At 49.3% G+C, this 19234-nt stretch overlaps 2 protein-coding genes across 2 annotated transcripts; one reads left to right on the forward strand and one right to left on the reverse strand.

Annotated features, from left to right (window-relative positions):
- Positions 1-362: 362 nt before the first annotated feature.
- On the forward strand, positions 363-15480 carry LOC128721195 (mucin-5AC). The gene is made up of 7 exons (XM_053814925.1): positions 363-572; positions 6900-8088; positions 10275-10518; positions 12997-14722; positions 14819-14977; positions 15145-15279; positions 15378-15480. Exons 1-7 carry the CDS (start codon positions 363-365, stop codon positions 15456-15458), a joined length of 3744 nt encoding a protein of 1247 aa, XP_053670900.1. The 3' UTR covers positions 15459-15480.
- Positions 15481-16994: 1514 nt separating this feature from the next.
- Positions 16995-18518, reverse strand: LOC128721206 (L-dopachrome tautomerase yellow-f2-like). The gene is made up of 4 exons (XM_053814936.1): positions 18380-18518; positions 18079-18314; positions 17231-18016; positions 16995-17145 (listed from the first exon to the last, which is right to left on the reverse strand). The coding sequence occupies exons 1-4, from the start codon at positions 18516-18518 to the stop codon at positions 17005-17007; spliced, it is 1302 nt and encodes a 433-aa protein (XP_053670911.1). The 3' UTR covers positions 16995-17004.
- Between the last annotated feature and the right edge of the window lie 716 nt (positions 18519-19234).

Genomic DNA, 19234 nt, shown 5'->3' on the forward strand with positions numbered 1-19234 from the left:
CACGACAATTCAGGTCACCCGTGGCAGTGAAATGGTGCGCAAAGGTGGAGTATAACTGCCGCAAAAAAGTGTTCAGTTTTGGGTCGAAGCAAAGTGTCGATTGCCACTCCTGTGTTGGCGACATCGTACGGAATTGAAGAAAGCCATTCTTGGCGTGTCCTCATCTCGCTGCGGATTCGTCCGTTTTGGTCCTGCTTGTGGCCGCCAGTACGCCGTGGTGTGCAGTAAGTGCAATGAAATGTGATATTGTGCAGCGCGAGTGGATGAATCGAGTCGTGCATCATTTTTGCCTGTTCTGTTGTGATAAACGGTGATCGTACGTTTGCGATCGAAGGGCAGATTGCGGCGTGTCCAGCTCCGGAATGGAACCGGGTCCTGGAAGCAGTTCCGCCGTCCCGAACGCTGGTGGCGGTGGCGCAGGAGGAGGAGGAGGAGGAGGTGGCCCTAGTGGGCCAGTGGGTGGTGGTGTGGTAACGCGACCCCCCATTACGGCGTTGTTTCGCGAAATCCACAAAAACAGCTGGTTGCGCAGGCTGAACAACGACAGCAGGCGACCGTCCGTACTGACCAAGGTGTGTACATACGAGAACAGGGTGTGGGAGAACAGGGGGGAGGGTTGATTCGTCCCTTCACGTGTAATGCCTTAAAATTGTAACTTACCCCTGCGTACTCGGTGGAACAAACATTTGCTGTTGTTATCTATCTGCCGCTGGGTCCATGAAATAAGCGATTCCATAACTCTAACAGTTAAGCGATATAAACGAGTTATAAAATACTGGCCACTTTGGAAGCCATCAGGGCTGCTTTGATGAAATAACTTACGTATCTTTTTTTAAACCGGCGATTATTGAATAAGACCATGGGTCTTTTTATCCGTCGCCGGTTTGACAAACATATTGCACTGGAAGGTATCATTAAGCAAACATTGTGGGCCACTCGATGCCAGTTGCAACAGACAGCTGCTTCAATTGTACCCCATCTGCTGCATCCATCCATGCGCGAGGCTATTTTGTTATATAATCCTTCGATAATGCTTTCTCTTGTATCGACTTTAAATCGGATTGGCAGTTTGCTGAAATTCATTATGGCGTTCGGAACCGTTTCGAGAAGCTCGATCAATTCGAATCTCTAAAATTATTGATGTGGGATGTCATCAGGATTGGCGATAGGTGCTGGTTGAAATATTCATTTCCAGCTCGAATCATTAATTCCAAGCCTGAGGCCATTTCGAAGACCATTTGTCCATTTTCCTGCGATTCCAGGAAAAGCGGCTTATTACGAACAGTGTACGAATCAGTCACGTACGGGCGTTTGCAACCGTTTTCCCTATTGCAAATATTTTTTTTTGTTTAAATAAATATTTAAAAAAAAAACTCCCCAAAAACGGTGCAACGTGCGTTTCGCTTTTACTTTCCGCTTCACATGGTCGCTTATCAGCTGAGAGCTGTATGTGTGTTTGCATCACGTCCTTCCGTCCACTTCCTTTCCGGTTCCCATGACCTAAAAATATCGCCAAGACCACAATCTCACATTCAAACGTCCATCTATGCGAAGCAAAATATCACGATCTCGTTGGAGCAACTTTGTTCGTAGCAAAAAAAATTCCACCAAAATGCCGCCAAATAATCCACACCACGGATGATGAGTTTCCGGTTGCTCCGGCGGAAGCGGTAAGGCTCCTTGGAGGGTTGGGAAAAAACGCCTCTGTCCCTTGCAGAGAGGTGCAGCAGCAGCAGCAGAAACATAACAAAAAACTCCACACATTAAAAGGGAAAAAAATCCCCCACAGATTTGTCACTCTGCATTCCACCTCAAGGTCCCCGAATCGGCCTCCCATCGCAAGCGCATTTATCCGCAAGAGACACGCACAATTCCGCGCATAGCTTCGTTTGTAGGTCGTGGTGCCATGGAACCGGCCCAGGTTGGCCGATTGTGCTGGCCCTGGCCACCGTTGACGAGGATTGTTTCTTCGTGCGCGTTTTTTTCTTCTTTCTTTCTGTTTCCCTTCAAGTTTTGTTTGCTCTCGGCGGATGTGTGTGAGAAAGTTGGCATTGTTGTTTGGCCACCCCGCGAATGGTGGGAGTGAATGGGAAACCCCCTTTTTTTCCACCCCTCCCATGTGGTGGAGGATTTCATCAACTCGCTCCACAAAGAGACCGCTTTCCGCGCGGATCTATCGCCGGGACTAAGACCACCGGCAACTGGAATCACCTTTGGGTCACGGTTGTGATTATCTGTGACGATTTTTAGATCACTTTTGCTTCTGCTACCGTTTGGCGAGTCTGCTGAGGAAAAGAAGATAAAATTTAGGTGTTTTCCTCTCTCCTGAAACGCTCATCAACTGTGGACCTTCATAAATCGTGGTGCGCCTGTGTGGCCTGAAAATGACCAAAAGAGACGGGTGAGGTTTGTGAGGTAGGTGAAACAGGAATTCGTTAAGGGCGGCCAGATCACCATTCTCGTGGGATATAACAACCTATCAGTATGCGCTTTCTCACGGCGCCGTTTGGAGTGCATGGTTTTGCGTTTGCGAAATGCGAAAAAAAAACCTCGAACGCATTGTTGCTTTTGCTTTTCAAATGAACAAATTTTAGCCCTTGTTTCACCCCATCACCCTAAACAATGTGTATGTGTGGCCTTCATTTGTTCTATTCTCCATCTAAACCACCGCTCCCAAAACATTTCACGTTAGGAGCACGTCGAAAGGAACTCACCCCCAAATCAATGTTGCGAATTGCTATACCACGCAGATCAAGCCAGACGTCGAGGCGCCACCAAACTCGCCCTTTTTGAAACAAAAATTCATGATCTCCACCTCCGATCCGTACACGGTATATGGAGGCCAGAAGCCCTTCGGTCGATTGCATGAACATGAGCGGTTTTGAACTCTCAAACGCGTCAAGTGGTGCCAAGGATTCGTTTGACACGAAAGTGGCCACCCTGTTTGGGGCGCGTGCAGGATGCCCACGTTGGAAGGTGCAATTATTGCCTGTCCGTCCGGAACACGTGCTCCGCTTGATGGACCCTTCACGTTTTTTTTTGTATTTTCTTTTTTGATTCGTGCGATGTTGAACATAAAATTGCATTATTTTTTTTGATTTTGCATGTTTCCCTTCATTTTTTTGGGTAGGATATCGATGGATCAGTGGTATGATATGATTCATGTTAGAAAGCTTTTTTCGGGGGTTTAATAGCAGATGATTAAATGTGTATATTTATGTTTGATTTTTAGTTTGATGACGTCTTTGCAGGCAAAACGTAATAGAACGCTGTGCTTCATGTTCGATCTGAACATTTTATCGTTTAGTATTTTACCAACATTATCCTTGATGGCAAATTGCTTAACTAATGCACCCCTGCTCCTTCTCGGCACGAGTAGCTCCCTTTTCCGATGCGTCCTTATGTCTTTCCACCAATCAAACGTCGTCATTTCGACGGGAAAACCTTCCCCAAAGAGGGACTAAAAAAGCCATTATCGAATCCGTCCGCGTAATAGCATTTAATAATAGACAAACATGCTCCGATTCGCGAACCGGTTGAGGCTTTTTGACGGGAGAGAGGAGGGCAACATGGCGGTCGATTTCAACCCACACGGGGACGGGTTTTTTTTGTTACGACGGGCTCCATTCCGTTGCTTCTTCACGACCGTTTCCCTCTCGTTCTCTTATCGTCCTGTACGCGTGCGTTTCCGTGCGCGCGGTGCTTGTTAAGCGATTGTTGACGGGGCACTCTGTGCTTTTTTTTGTATTCCTTTTCTACTTCAGGGGCTTTGATTTAAGCTGTTCCCACACATAAACCCGGTTTTGGCGGTTCTCCCAGCGGGCGAAGAGACCGAACAACCTTCTCTCGATTCGTCACCACCGGAGGCGAGGAGTGAACGAGACGGTGTTGCTAGGATTTTGATTGTTTTATTTCATTGTTTTTTCATACTCCAGAGTCTTTTGGTTGCCTTTTTACTCGCGATATTTTATTTAATTTAGTGTGCTCGCCTCAACGCCGGCACGATGTCTTGATTCAGCGCCAAGGTTCAGCGCGGAAGCGGATTAATAAAAGCGACAGTGATTTGGTTGGAGTGCGAAGGAAACACATACACACAAACGTGTTCCATTTCGATCGTGAGCTCCACACCATTCCAGGTTCGATAAGGATCGCGTGGTGATCGCCTTCGATCGTGGCGTCGTTCTTCCGCGGCGGAGGGATTCGCGAGACGAATCGATCCATTGTTCAATCAAGCAACGTTTAATGACACCGTTTTATAAAGCCCGGTTGCTGCTTCTGGGGTGGCTGAATCAAAAAACCCAAAAAGCCTTCCCGTCAAAAAGCCCTTGCGATCGTTTAATTTTGGGCTTTGGAGCCTTTTCCCGTGGACTTTGGATTATTGATGATTTTTTTTTCTGCCGGTTCAGTTCTCACGGCGTTCTGTTCGGCCGTTTGCATCGTAATGTTGGCCGTGGATTTTTGATGAAATATCTGTTGTAAAAAACGGTCATCACCTGGGCCAAAGGGGGGCGAAAAAACCAAATGTAACCATGAACGACGATTAGCCTTTCGACAAAGCGCCATTGATGCGAACGGCGCGCGTGCGCGAGCATTCTGTGCTAATTAGAAATCGCCGCATGTTAATGGTGACGTCCTAATTAAGGGCACTCATTAATAAACGCGGCCAGCAATGACTCGTCCCTCTAGCTTTTGTCACCAGACGGCACGACGGGACGTGGCATAATTTGCAATCAACTGCAGCAATTGTCTCGTTATCCTTCGGCGCAGTTCGTAGCGCGATTATGATCGTTGATGGCAGAAAGAAAACGAGGAAAAAAGCCCCGAAAATTCACGCATCGCTGTGCAGGCGGTAATGTTTTAATGTCTTGCTTTCCGCTTCTTTGACTGCACGTTTGACGTTTGGTTCGGAATGGCATTTGAAATCGCGGTTGAGGGTGGAGAGAGAAAAAATAATGTAGGAAAAACATCCCAACAATCTCAACTAAAACGTCTCTGAACGCTTTGTCTTCACTTTGTCTTTGTCTGCGTTCGGGGTTGGAAAGCCTTCCGAGTGTTATGCGTCTATTTTTTCGCCCTCTGGCACGTTGTTGGCTTCAACAATAGCGGATGTGTGCGGCATTGGATACGGTTTCTTCACAAACCACAAACTTCTTCACGCCCCGGCTTAAGGGCAGTGTGCGCAAAGTTTGAACATCACAAATTGCGACTCGTGCAACGAACACACAACGACCAAATAAAAAAAAGATACAAAAGCGTAAAAACAAAGCCACCCACCCTCGCACGCCAAATGCCGAAAAGGCGTTGCGTGAAGAAAGCATTACAGAAAACAAAATATCAAAATTGTTGATCTCGGCCCCGTGGAGCGTAACAAGCAGGAAGCCGGGGGGTGGAGGATAGCGGAGGGGGGGGGGGGATCTCAGGCACGTGAACGGGGGTGGTTGGTACCGGTGGCAGGGAATGCAAATGCAATTCCTCTCCGAGATCGCCTTTTCGCTCCAGCACGTGTGTTGCGTGTTGTTTCAAGCCGGCTTCAATTTAGCGCAGTGATCGATGGTGTTTTTTTATTAGATGATTTTGTCGATAATTTGCTTCAGGCAAAAGCAATAGAGAAATGTTTCCCGAGCGAGTCACACCGCGTAGGGTAAATATGTTTCGTTTTTCTTTTACATTACGCCATCATACACAATTGTTCGGAAAGATGATTTTTCGGCATTAAGAAACCCACCGTTGGGGGATCATCGTGTTACGAAAAAAAGGGGTTGGTGTCGATAACGTGCTGTTAAATGTTGCCCTGTAGACTTTAGATCGCGCCCTACCAGCGCATTGCATCAATCAGGAACGCCATCGAGCATCTAACGTCAATGCGTAAGCACGTGAAGCAGGTGCCATAAACAGGCAGAAAAGGCACACACGAGCCGACGACTCGCACCATTTGGTTCAAATTTTGTACTTTTACCGCCTCTTAAGGTAGAATCGAACAGCGGCGATCACCAGATGACGATCATTTAGGATTGCTCCAGCCACTTCGACCGACGGAGCCATCTGGGCCGGGTGTTTAGCCACATTTAATTGATCCGGAGGACAGCCAAAAGCCGCTCGCTCCATTTCCTAAGCTCACTCGGTTGGGTTAGGCCGTGAAGTGGTGCCACATTAGAACGGGAAAAGGGAAGCAACATTAACTGTGTCTGCCAAGCCCTTTGAGGCTGTTTCCGCGCACCCTCAAAGCCACCCGGCGTGCCGGATCGTTCCAAAACGAATCGCAATTAGAGCGTGGTGCAATAAAGCGCGCCTTCCGTTACACCTTTTCTCGGAGCGGCCGTTTCAGCCTAATATTGCCTAAGATGCTTAATATTTGGGGCGGGCGACCGTGAGGACAAACGCACCTTCTAAATAGCGTGCACTTTCTAGTGTACCGTTTGGTAGTTCTTGGGGGGCTATTTACAACTTATTGACACCATTTGCGGAACCATTTGTGGCTGGGGTGGTTTGTTTGATGTTTGCATGGCACATTGGTGGTTGATTGGGGTCATTTTTCAGATTCACGGTTGCACGCAGGGAAGCAATTTGTTCGTCACTAACACGGCTTAATTTTGTTCGTCACTAACTTCCTATGCTAGAGGCATGAAAGCTTCTTCTTCAATGGTTAAACAACCGGTGTACGGTCAAGGCCTACCTTTCTATTTATTGACTTAAAATTTCCACGTAGCTGGATAGTCACAGTCCTGCGTGCGGGGGAGTTTCTGTCGAGATTCGAACCCGATACTCACGTGTTTTTGTGCCGCATGCTAACGCTTCGGCCATCACTCCTGTTGTCCATATGATCATCCAACGCCCATCCGGCTCAATTTTGCACTTTACTCAATACTAATCTAGCGCCTTTTTTCTCCGCCCTTTTTCAGAAACCGGATCGGTACTGGGTCGTGTTTTGCGTGCACGACGATTGCGAGGCGTTCCTGGAGGGTTACAGCGACCCACGCCAAGCGCCGTCCCATGCCCCAGAATGGGCCCTTGCCCTGCAAACGGTCCAACACGTCTCGCACGCCCTCGTCTCCGTGGAGCAGGAGTTCGAATTTGTGATAACACTCGACAGCGAAGTGGCCCGTTTCAACGCGCACACCTGGGAATGCATGCAGGAATGGGTGGACTGTTTGCGGTCGAAGCTGCGCGAGATGAAGCTGCTTTCGCCGAAGGAAAACCTCTACTCGCGGTTGCCTGAGGTTCGACCACCGTTGGCACCAACGCGTGATCCTACGTCCCCGCTTCCGGCCACTCCACCTGTCCCGGCGGCTCTCGTACCGGGTATCGAGCGAGTACAGCCACCATCTTTGTTGCTGCAACAGCAGCATCACAATCATCACCATCATCACCACCTTGGTCATCATTCGGGCCCGAGTGGGTCGGGTATGTCCTCTAGCCCGGCAAATGGAACTGCGGCCTTTCAGACGATGGTCTCACACACCGGAACGACCAGCTCCACGTCATCGTCGGCGTCATCTTCATCATCGTCCTCGTCCTCGTCTGCGAGCAGCTACTCATCCACGCTAACGTCCATATCGAACTGCCCCAACGGTGATTCCCGGGGGACACCCGCAGTACCAGCCGCTCCACCGGCCATGTCCAACACATCCACGCAGAATCTCATGAACCTGCTGTCGAACCCGCTGCAAGCAGTCAGCAGTATTAACTCACAAACCATCGCTTCCTGCGAGAGCTCATCGATCGCTGGATCGTCCAGCTCGTCGATCACCGACGAGGACACACCGGAAGAGCTGCCCAAGCGTACCGCACCCACATCACCACCAACGGGAGTACCGGCTCGTGATGGCACACCCTCAAGTTTACCGAAACCACAGAAAATAGTCACCCGGGAGTTGTCGGCCACCGGTTCAACGGTTTCGGCCACGATCACGCCCTCACTTGCGACCACTTTCGTGAACAATGTGCTAGCGGATCCCTCCGGGACGGCCGGTGGACCATCATTGAAGCGTACCGTCATCGATAAGCTACTGTTGGATGTCCGGCCAGCACCGGAACGATCGGTGGAGAACGTCGACACCACCATCGTTGAAGCTGATCATACGCCTGATGGTAAGAATGCCACTCCCGGCACACACTGGCCAGCTAATTGGCTTTAATTAACCGATCCCCCTAAAACCGTTTGTGGGTGCACGCTGTATCGGTCAACACACGGTCCACAATCGTCGTTCGGTATCGCACAAAATGGCCTCTTTTTAAGCGCCATCGTAGTGGCATTAGTCATCCGGACATCGTACGGTGGGGATGGTACCGGTATGAATCAGCAGCATCCCCTGGGGGTTGCTGTACTTCAGCTCGTCCTGTACGGATGGTGCTGATTGAGGCGGCGTCAGGCGTTTTAGTTGCTTTGTGTGCACAAATTTCCCCGTCCAGTTTGTTCCACGCAATCATGTTGCTCCATTCATCGGGGTTACGGGTTTGTAAACCCCCCCACGGCTTGCGGTGGTTTAAAAAAAGCCCCCTCGGGAGCCAAGGGATGGATTGATAAATGCATATTTCATTGATGGCCGGTTGTGTCGCGGTTTGTCTAAGTCCCTTTGGGTAAATTTGGGTTGATTGAAAAGGACATGGAATGTGCTGCTAAAAGGAGCACACAGGGTGTGTTTTGCTTTTCCTCCGAGAACGCGTGGAATTTATCGTCCTACCGCGAATAAACGCACAACATCGACGGACATCACCGTCAACCGTGTCCGAAGTGTCGTGTCATCGATTTGCCGTGCTTTTTGGCCATCATAATTACCGATCATTAGAGACGGCGGCTGACCGACGGTCACAAGTACTCCGAACGGCACTATGATAGTCGCTGCAGGAATGTGGCCAACGGCGTGGAATAATCTACCCATTCCACGCCGGTGTCGGTGTCACACATTTTTGTCCACACGCTGGTGTGACGTTGGCTCCTTTTTGCGTACACGGTGGCTTTCCCAATGGGACATGGCCGGTATCCGTTTTGGGGCAGGCCATTTCATGCGGCTCACGGTGACTCTGCATCGCCATAAGCGGGATTTCGCGTTGGGCGACGGATTCGGTGCTGCTTCTGCACCGGAAATGGCAATGGCCGGGTCCCGCCGTTCGAGTAGAGCCATGATCCCCTCCCGGGGTGGCAAATATTTGCATAAATTTTTCTCCTCTTTTTCGTTGGTCGGTTCCGCAGAACGTACGAGCGGAAAGACATCTCCGAGAAACGGACGTATAAGCAACAAAAAGGGAAGGAATAAAATCATTGTTGGATTGGATGATGGAAGGTTTTGAATTTTTATGTGCAATGCTTTTTCGGTTTATATTTTGCAGTTTTTGACGCGAAATGAACAACACGCCAAATTTACCTAAATTCTTTTCTAATGATATCTTATAATTGTATTAGAAAAGAACTATTAAATTAAAATCGTTGCTCATTGCTCGTCGTACAGTACAGTTGAACTTCCATGAAATTAATAAAAAGAGTTGAAAAGAGCAACCAAACATTACCTAAACGCTCAAAGTAAAGAGAAAATTTATATTCAATGGATGCACATCTTTGGGACAAATTTCATTTCTTTTTCCACGACATCAACCTAAAGAAGGACGACGGAACCCGCAGAATGAAAACAAATTAAATTTTTCATTAGCAAAAGACCCAATTTGCAACGACGGGAAAGAGGTAAAGACCCGGCTAGGCTCCGCAAATACACCAAACGGACGGCAAACGTGTACGTGTCGGTTCCCTCTTCTAAACCCGAGACCCTCGGTTTAATCCCACCAACCCGGCCGGGTGTTTCGGAAGCCATCTTTGGTTCGGCACCGGCAATAATATTGAATCGTCCTCCAACATGACCACCTCCCATTCCGTCCATCTTAAACTCAAAACGCCCCCAGGCACGCTTGGTAGCGACCACCGGTGGCATGTTCGGTAGCTTCTTTTGGAAAATGGAACGATCGGAATGGGGCCTTTTTGGCCTCTTCCGGAACGGAAGCGTCCGGTCGCCCGCGGACAGTCACCAGTCAGGTGGCAGCGTGTGGCGAAATATGCGCCGTACGTGTGCCATGAAGAAAGAGAGAGAGAGAGCGAAAAAAGTTAATTAAATCTAGCATTTCTCATTTCCTTTCCAAATTCTCTGACCCATTCCGCTAAGGGTCTCGTGCGATGGCGGCCATTCCGTCCAGCATCCGTTCAGCGACACCCCTGTTCTAGTGTCGATTTTTTCTGTTATTTTCCACCCGTTCATTTTTGTTTTAAATGCTATCGTTTTTCATTTTAGCGCTCACCACCAGACACGACGGAGGTACGACCGGTGGCAACGAGTCGCGGCCACGACAGCCACATTTCCAGCAACAGCACGCGACCGAAGTCTCCTGCCAGAATGGCACCATCAGCAATGGTACTGCAACGTCGTCCACCAGCAATGGCACACCAACAGCAGCTCCAGCGGCATCGTACACACCCATGGTGTTGAAATCCGGCGGCGCCATCTGCATCGAACCACCAGCGTCCGGCGGGACAAGGTAGGTTTATGGTCGGGGTCGAAGGGATAGCAACCACGGTCTGCTCCAGCTCATAGAAGGGCTCGCGAGCACACGCTACACCTATTCCTTGTTGCTAGGACGAGGTTGACGCAGCGTTGCATTCGATTATTTCCCCAACGCAAAAGGACCTGCTGTCATTGAACCCACATCAGTGTTTCTAAAATTGGATCCCCTTTTACCTGCTGCAGTTGGAGGCATAACTCTACACGTAATATTGATCATCCAAAGTGTAACTCGAATCGGAACGCAGGAAAACAGTGAAATGCCACTGACACAACGTACCTTTTGGGGTTGTGCGAGGCCAAATTAAATCCGCCCACCGTGCTTTTTTCGTAGTGCCATTGATTCGGCTCTAAGCTATCCGGAAAGGACCGAGTACAATTAGTTTTCGTTAGATTTATTAGCATACCATGCCGCTGGTCTCCAAGTTGCAAATGGGAGATTATTCACAGGCCGCGATATAACAAGGCGGTAGGAAAAATGGTACACTCGTCGATTGATGTCGCTCAATCGGCTACAACCGGTTACGGATCCAGCGAATGACCAACGAGGGTGAGTGGAAATGTGCACCCTTTTTCCACCACGAAGCGTTTGCATGCATACCTTTTTCTTACTGCATTCTTCGTGCGGTGTAACAACATGCAGTCGTTGAGCGGAATGCAACGTTTTGACTAATGTGCCGACCGAGGCGAGGCGTGACTTGTGGTGCTACTCTGCATAGTGGTATAGTGCATTGGTTGGCCATATTGATTCTATTTCAGGAACATTAGCCGGTTCAATTGCACATGGCTTAGAGACGAATTTAATTCGAGTATTCAAAGCCTTTCAAGAATGTATGACTTTTGCTTTGCACATTGGTTATTCTTTTTATTTATTTCACAAAACAATGAAAGCAAATAGTAATTTAGACAATTCCATGATTTGCCAAAGCTTTTAAATTATGAATTTTAAAAGCACAGTTCCGAAAAGTTAAATTTCCAAAATTATATGTTAATACAAAAAAAGGAAATAAACTACATCGTTGGCGGAGGCGCTTGAGTGAGATCTTAGATCGACTTATATGACCATTCTGCAGGTTCAACCCGTTGTTCGGAAACCCACCTCCATCATCACCGGTTTCCTCGATTGCTTCGTGGGCGTTAATGGAGCCGCTGGCCGTTAATTCACTATCAAGGTCAATTTATTTCCCCGTTCTTACCGCAAACGGCAACCGTCACTCCACTACGCCACGGCATCAATCGTCGCGATCACAAGACTTCATGTTTTTCTGCCGTCAAACCCCCCAAAGCTCTCACACGGGCCAGTATTAATTATTTGTCTTTCCGGCAATCCTTCCCACCAGGGTGGCGATCCATTGTGGTCAGTGGCAATGAGCGCTGGTAAAGTCGCGTCAACCGTTGCGAAACATCGATCAGATGCATTCCGCCCGCCGATTGAGTTCGAATTTCTAGTGCTTTTTCACGCACACGGAAGTTTGCGTACAGTTTAGCAAACTTTCGCTCGAGATAGGCTCCAAATTCGTCGGTTCGAGTGATCACGGCGGTGGAACCGGATGAATCAGTAACCTCCGGTGCTACGGTTTGACATTCGACCGTACAGGTTTGACGAGGCAACGGCTGCACCGTTCGTACAGCGGTCGCTTTTACTCGGATGCCCTCCAGGACGACCGTTAACCACTCACGATCGTCCTCGTGCAGGTGTTCCGGTGACGCAGGAATGACCGTCGCAGGATCATCGATGATAGCCGGCACTCGGAACAACAGTGCGGAACGTAACGCATTCTGAAGCTGCACGAGATAGTTCACGTCCAGGACTCCGGATTGTGTAATGGCTGCGGCCGGTTCGGATGCGTTCTGCCGGAGCGAGGTAATGTCCTCGTCCGTGCGGTGATTGAGTGTTTCGAGCTGTTGAACCAACCGCTCTAGCGGCTCGAGCGGACCGTCTCCCACGTTCACGAGGTCGTGCTGCAACAGCACCGTGAGTGGTTCGGTAAGGTAGTTGGGATGAATAAAAGGATGTGTCAGGTTATCCTCGAGCAACTGGTGGAGTAGCAACATCGCACACTGGTTGCGGAGAGCTTTCTGATCCGAAGGTTCCTGGTTAAAGCGTTCAATCCATTGGGCCGTAGTTTTGATATCGAACGGTTCCTCTAGGTTAGGGATAAGATCTCGCATCACCTTTAGACAATGGCCGTATTCCCGGTCCAACGCTTGCTCCTGGCGTTTATTTTCACTGTCTGAATCCATTGTGGTGTAAAGTTCCGTAAAAAAATATATATCCGTGTTCCAGTACACAAGTATCAAAACACACAAATTGGGCACACACTAGCTGTACTGTTCAGATTGCAATGGTTGCTTGGACGGATTCTACTCACTGTCATTTGCCGTAAAACACCTTCAACAGTGGTTCGGTTTACATACAATTGTCTCATTACCCATATGTCCTCTTTGTTTGCAGAGTGGAACCAAAACGAACACGCCGAAAAATATCTCCCTTAGCCAAGGCATCGTTCTCTCCCACAAGTTCGTCCGAGGAACCGACGGCCAACATCACAATCATCCAGGTGTCGAACAGCAGCATTGCTGGTACTCCATCACCCACGATCACAACCGCATCCTCCCCGAAACCAGCATCACGGTTTAACTTCCCGAAAGCAACACCGTCGATCACTATCCCATCCGCCGGAACGACAGCCGTCGCTACGATCGTAACGGATGACGATCCGTTCGATGGTAGCGGACGTTGGAATGGCGACCACAGCTACAAGAGCAACGTGCAGATTATTCCGTCCAACGTTGAATATTCCGCGAATGAGGACCACCTAATGCAACCGTCCATCATCGCGTCGATAAACGAGCAGCAGATAACGACGGTAACCGTACCTAACGTTCATTCGGTTCCGGTCACCAAGCCGGTAATAGCAGCGCCACGGTTGCAACCGACAGCAGCGGCCACCGTGCAAGTAGCGGTGGCCACCTCGTCAACACCCATCAAGGGTCCGGAAACTAATTTCGGCACGGTGACGCAAATTGCCGTAAACTCGTCCGTCCCGGCTGCCGTCATTTCGGATGGCAAACCCACGCAATCCGTACCGCAGCAGTACTATGAGCAGGTTTTCCTGTCCAGCTCGGTGCAGGTGACACCGGGCAATGAGAGATCGGAGTCAGATCGGAGTTTCACCGAACAGGCACCGGTCGCAGTTGCTCCGATAGTCTCGAAAGCGACCGGAAACAAGAGCAGCAAAGTGCTGCTACTCAGCAGGCAGTCTCGATCGTCTAGTCATTCTGATATTCCTCTACCCGGGCGTACCGCAGCCAAGGGAAACCGTGCCACCGAGGGTGGAAGTAGCAGTGATAAGGAAAACCGCGTCCAGCCCGATGCCATCCACGCGGGTGATGGAGCAACCGATGGAACGGCGTCGACTTCGAAGCAGGTAGCACCCGCCGCACCGATGCATTTGACCGGTGGGAGTCCCTCGAAGCGGCCAGCTGTCGATAAGAACATTTACACGCCACATCCGCAACGAACCGGTCCGCAGTTACAACGTGGTCTTACCGAACTCGTCTTGAGTACACGGCCAGCCGTTGCATCCAGCACCGGGAGTGCCTTGGAACATCCTACGGCAAGCGGGCGCGGTCGAAGACCACCGGTGGAAAACAAGATCCGGAACGATCAGCTTCCGGCGGAACAGCGGCGACGTAGCTCCTCGACCTCTGAAACGCGGCAGGAACGTTCGTCGCGAATGAACGCACCCTCGGCAGGGAACGGAACATCCGGCAATAACGGTGGCCGGTTGCAGTCTCCACCACAGCCGTTCCGTCCTCATCACGCTCTGATAAATGTGTCTGAGGGTGGAGGCCAGCTGAATGGACCTGGAATCCAACCCGGTGGCGCAGGTGGTAACCGTAAGCTAACCTTAAGGGAGCAGCAAGTGTTTCAGTTGCGCCGTGAAATGATGCACCCGGGTGGTGTTCGGTTGCAGTTGCGCCGGAAGGACTGCATCAACTCGATCGGGCTGGTTGACGCGTTTGGAGCCGTGTGGGTTGCCGGCTGGAAACAGAAGGAACATCCTGTGCTGTATAATGCGCTGCACATCGGTGATCAGATGATTAGTGTGGCTGGTGTCGCGATCACGTCTGCTGCCGATGCCCACAAGGCTATCCGTGCTGCTCCGGGACTGTTTGTAAGCGAAGAGACGTTAGATGTGGACTCTCGAATTTCAACTTCTTTTATATGTGAAGTCAAGATGTATTAAAGAGCCTTTTTTTGTTTTCCCCAGGTGGAGCTTATCATCCGCAGGGTTCCGTTCGGGCGTGTGTACGCCATTCGACGGGAAATAGACGGACAGTGCTTGGGGTTGATCCGTGATGGCAATACAGCGACGATAGTTGACGTGGTGCCGAACAGCTTGGCCGCACGACATGGATTGCCACCGAAGGTAAGCTATTGTTGTTTGTCAAAATTGTCACGATCATGGTAGCTTTTCTTTTTGGCAAGATGTGTTCGTGCATCCCGGTATGTTAACATTCACTGTTTGCTGATTTTTTTTGTATTATTCATCACGTTTAATAATATAAAATCATTCGTATCCCTTCGAATGTACAGGCAAAATCATGCGACGGACTATCGCTGACGTTTTGGGTGTTGACGGAAATCAACGGTCGGCCGCTGAATTTGTTCTTTAAAGAAAACGAAATTCGTGACCGTTTGAATGCGGTTGGGCGAGATATATCTATACTGGTAAGGTCTCATGTATTTAAGAATCGATCGGTACACTCCATCGGATCGGTACATGCAGCGTGCAAATCGTGATATCCTTTTTTTCTGTTTTGTTTCAGGTACAACCGGCGGATTTGGTGACGAAATTGAAAAAGCAGCTGAAATCTCTACGTGGCCACAAGGATTTTATTGTGCAATAGGCGAATAGCGAATAGTAGTACCGTTTTATGGACACGAAGAACTACAGCGAAAGCAGTGTGAATTGTTTTCCTATAGCCTGTTTTTAAATGTATATTACGCTCGTGGGGCATCCTCCTGTACCGAGGAAATACAGGCGTTTTACGATATTGCATTGAGCTGGGCAGCAAACAAGGGAAGATCGAACTACAATAACGCGAAACGGTGCGCGGAAATGTAACTACTGATTATTAGAATAATTTCTACCGCTACGATTTGTAGCACTAGGCAGCATAAACGAACAAAACTAGCACATCGTACTTCTGCTAGGTTCACGTGGTTTTTTTTTCTCCATTACGATCAATGTAACATAGTCATACAAGGCAGCAAGCAACGCCGCATCGCGGAATGGAATAGAATGTGCTTGAACAAAAGTGAAAAGCACGCATACATAACTACTTTTCCTCTCCAGTGAACGATTAGTGCAAATTTTTGAGCTAGAAGAGCGGTATGGTAGATCTTAAGTAACATCGGCGCCAAACGATTGCTGCTATCATACATCTTTGGCGTACACATCAATTAATTATAGAGTTTGCGTTAAGCGCAACAGTTGGTTGGGTTTCCCGCGAAAGAGCACACTTTTGTTGTTTTGTTTTAAAATATTTAAAGACTTCCCTAGTAGGAAGCAAAACGGCTCTATTCAACCGTTTGCCATTCGGCCGATTCGTTCGTTAGTTGTTACATTTGTTTTAGGTCAAATTTTCTGTTGTCTTTGCAATGCAAAATTATTTGGCACGTAGTCAAAAAATGAAATATAAAGCGCTCTCGCCGGAAACCGAACACCGCTGTGCTAGCGCGCAAAGCATACACTCCATCGTAACAAAAGGTAAACAAAAAGGCTGTAATATTGGCACAATTGTGTGTGTGTGTGTGAACTACTGTATGTGTGAATGTGCGTTGTATGTGATCCCTGGCGCGATCATGGAATAGGAATCGTGTCCTAGAATACGGTGGAACTGATCAAGCGTACATTAGTAGAAAGTAGTCAAATCTCTCTTATCATACCGTACTTTCCTAAAAGGCTGAAACGATGGGTGAAAGCAGGTTTTCGCACGTTTTTTGCGGTGGTAGTTTTGATATGAATTATTAAACGAAAACTGACTTACTAAAAACAAAAGCTAAAAAAGAAACACAACTAGCACTCGAAACGGAAGAGCATGTACCAGAAACATTAACGGACCGATCCCTTCTCTTTTTTCACCTCATTAAACGCATTTTCGTAGAGAGATAGTTGGTTTTAGGCGCGGAAAAAGAAACTAGTTTACTGTACTAGGGTGGACATTACGGTGTTCGTTCGGATTCCAGAGGTTACGTAGCGTAAACCGCACCGAAGAACTATACTCAAAAACGAAGAAATAAAGGAAGCGCGAGCGTGGCTTTCGTTTTCTTAATTATATTTTAGAACTCTCGCTTGGGTGCGTTATCATCAATGTTCTTTTATGTTTATTTCACATCGAAAGAACCTTCTCTCTATCACTCAACGTTGCAATGGACGGGGAGGCACCTTGCCTATGCACAGATCGTTCCGGCAACGGCCCGAGCAGCGGACTGGCGCCAAATTCGGTAGTTCACATCGGTTTGGTTTAGCTTGGAGTAGATCCAGATAGGGAGGCGATTCGAAATGACCCACAGGTCACCGCTACTGTCGATCTGTTGTCGAGTTGTGGAAAAAAAAGGAATTACAACAACGATTGGAAAAGTTTTCAAGGGAACACTCGTCGGTGTAGCAGCTTACCCTCAGATCAGCCGGATAAATCATCTCCACGTTGTCCAGATGCACGATGCCGTGGTTCTCAGGCGTGAACTGTTTGTGCGTGTTCCAGCACCCGACTGCATTTCGGTTAATTTCCGCGTAAAACAGCACACCCGTGCGTGGGTCGTACGCGTGGCTCGAGCTTTGCGTGTTCGGACCACGGCCACCAAGATGCCGGAAGTGACGCCCGTACGCCCCATTCCCAAGCCGAGCTAGCGTCTCATTCTGAAGCACCCGGTTCGAAACGGCTATTTCGCTCACGGATGCCATCGCGTGCAGGTACACGGTGCGTTCGTTGGTCACCGGTAAACCTCCACCACCAGTACCACCGACCGCCACGGAGAAGATCCCATCATACCAGGTGAACTGTTGCTGGGCAACGGAGAAATCCCCATACCGTGGTTCGAATGAGAAGTAATTGTGCTCGAATCGCCACATCCGGCCTTCGGTCAGACCGTACACGTACAACCGGCGCCACTCGTAATCGGGAATGTAAGCGTAGGCCCGTCCACAGTCCACCGGATCTACGTCCACCTCGATGTTAGGGATGCCGTACCCATGCTCGACCATATCCGGAGGGATCTCGAAACGTCGCACGCTCCGGTGGATGGTCAAATCGATGACCCACAAAGCTGGCCGCTGTACCTGCCGTCCAGCCCCACCCGGGTACTCGAGATAGCCCGTGTCTACGAACCAGAGACGATCGCACCGATCCACCTGTGTCCGGTAAACGGACACAATCCGCTTTGGATCCGGTGCCTGATCGGTCTGCAAAAGGAACCAAACCATTGTATGTTTTGTGGGTGGCAGGTTCGCGTGTTTGCGCTTACCCGTAGTGTGTTCACAAGCAGATTCGGATACGGATCCAGCGTTGGACTGTCCACGGACGGGTTGCGGGCCATATCGATGACGTTCAGGGTGGCCGGGATGCCCGTACGTCGCCGGGGGATCGTCACATACAGGAAGCCCTTATGATGTGTCACTCCCATCGGAAGATTACCGTACGCGTTGTATCGATCCTCATCCGGCAGGACGGCGTTGGATGAAAACAGCACACTTTCAGATCCTTTCGAACGGATTGGAGCGTTCTGATGAAGCGTTTTGTGAAGCGTGAAAATCTCTTACACTTACCCGTACCGTTTCCAGACTCGCCGAGTTGTCTCCATTGGTAGACGAGCTGAAGCTTTTCCGCCTGGGCCGCCCATTGCTCGAAGGTGGCCAAGTGGCCCAGTAGAGCAAGGCAGAGTATTAGCACCTTGCGCATGGCCATGATCACTTCTCTTACTGCGAGTGCCGATCGGTAGTGATCGCTCGGGGAATGATTAAGTCACAGAGCATGTGCCCACGGGTTTATAAAGCCTTATCATGGTCCCGTGAAGGCCGCCATCGAAGCTCCCGGAGAACGCACGTTGGTTCCACTCGCGTGACCTCTGGGGAAGATTGCAACGAAAGTGAGAGCATTTGATGGATTTTCCACTGCAACGGAGGCGCGTTGTTGGTATGGATTATTTGCACGGGTTTACCAATTCTGTGGCAGTGGAAAAGACGCAGGAACTTCTGACGTTTGTTTCAAGTAGTTGTTTTTTTTTCCTGAGCATGAGACCATGCAGATGTGTCGGGTGTAAAGGAGCTGATAATATATTTACCTTCATTTAAAGATCCGTACGGGAGCGTTCGTTCGGAACATGCCGGTCCTTCACATGCCGTACATTAGAGCATTGTCATGAGGATGTGTGCGTTTTATCTGCACTCCAGTTGTCCTTGCGAATCATCTGCTGACCATACGCACCCTTTTGCCGTTCCTTCCGGGTGCATCCTGTTACCCCGGTTGGGTTGGGAAAAAAAAGAAACACACCATCGTACGAGCCAGCGAATGCACCTACGCCTGCAGCTGCATTTGTTGTTGTTCTTTCGTCCTTTCCTTCCTTCTCTAAGCCCTTAGCCCGCTCCGGGCGTTCAATTCCTTGATCCTATGTTAGCCTGCCG

Source organism: Anopheles nili, chromosome 2 (genome assembly GCF_943737925.1).
Source record: "Anopheles nili chromosome 2, idAnoNiliSN_F5_01, whole genome shotgun sequence".
In the NCBI taxonomy this organism is placed as follows: Eukaryota; Metazoa; Arthropoda; class Insecta; order Diptera; family Culicidae; genus Anopheles; species Anopheles nili.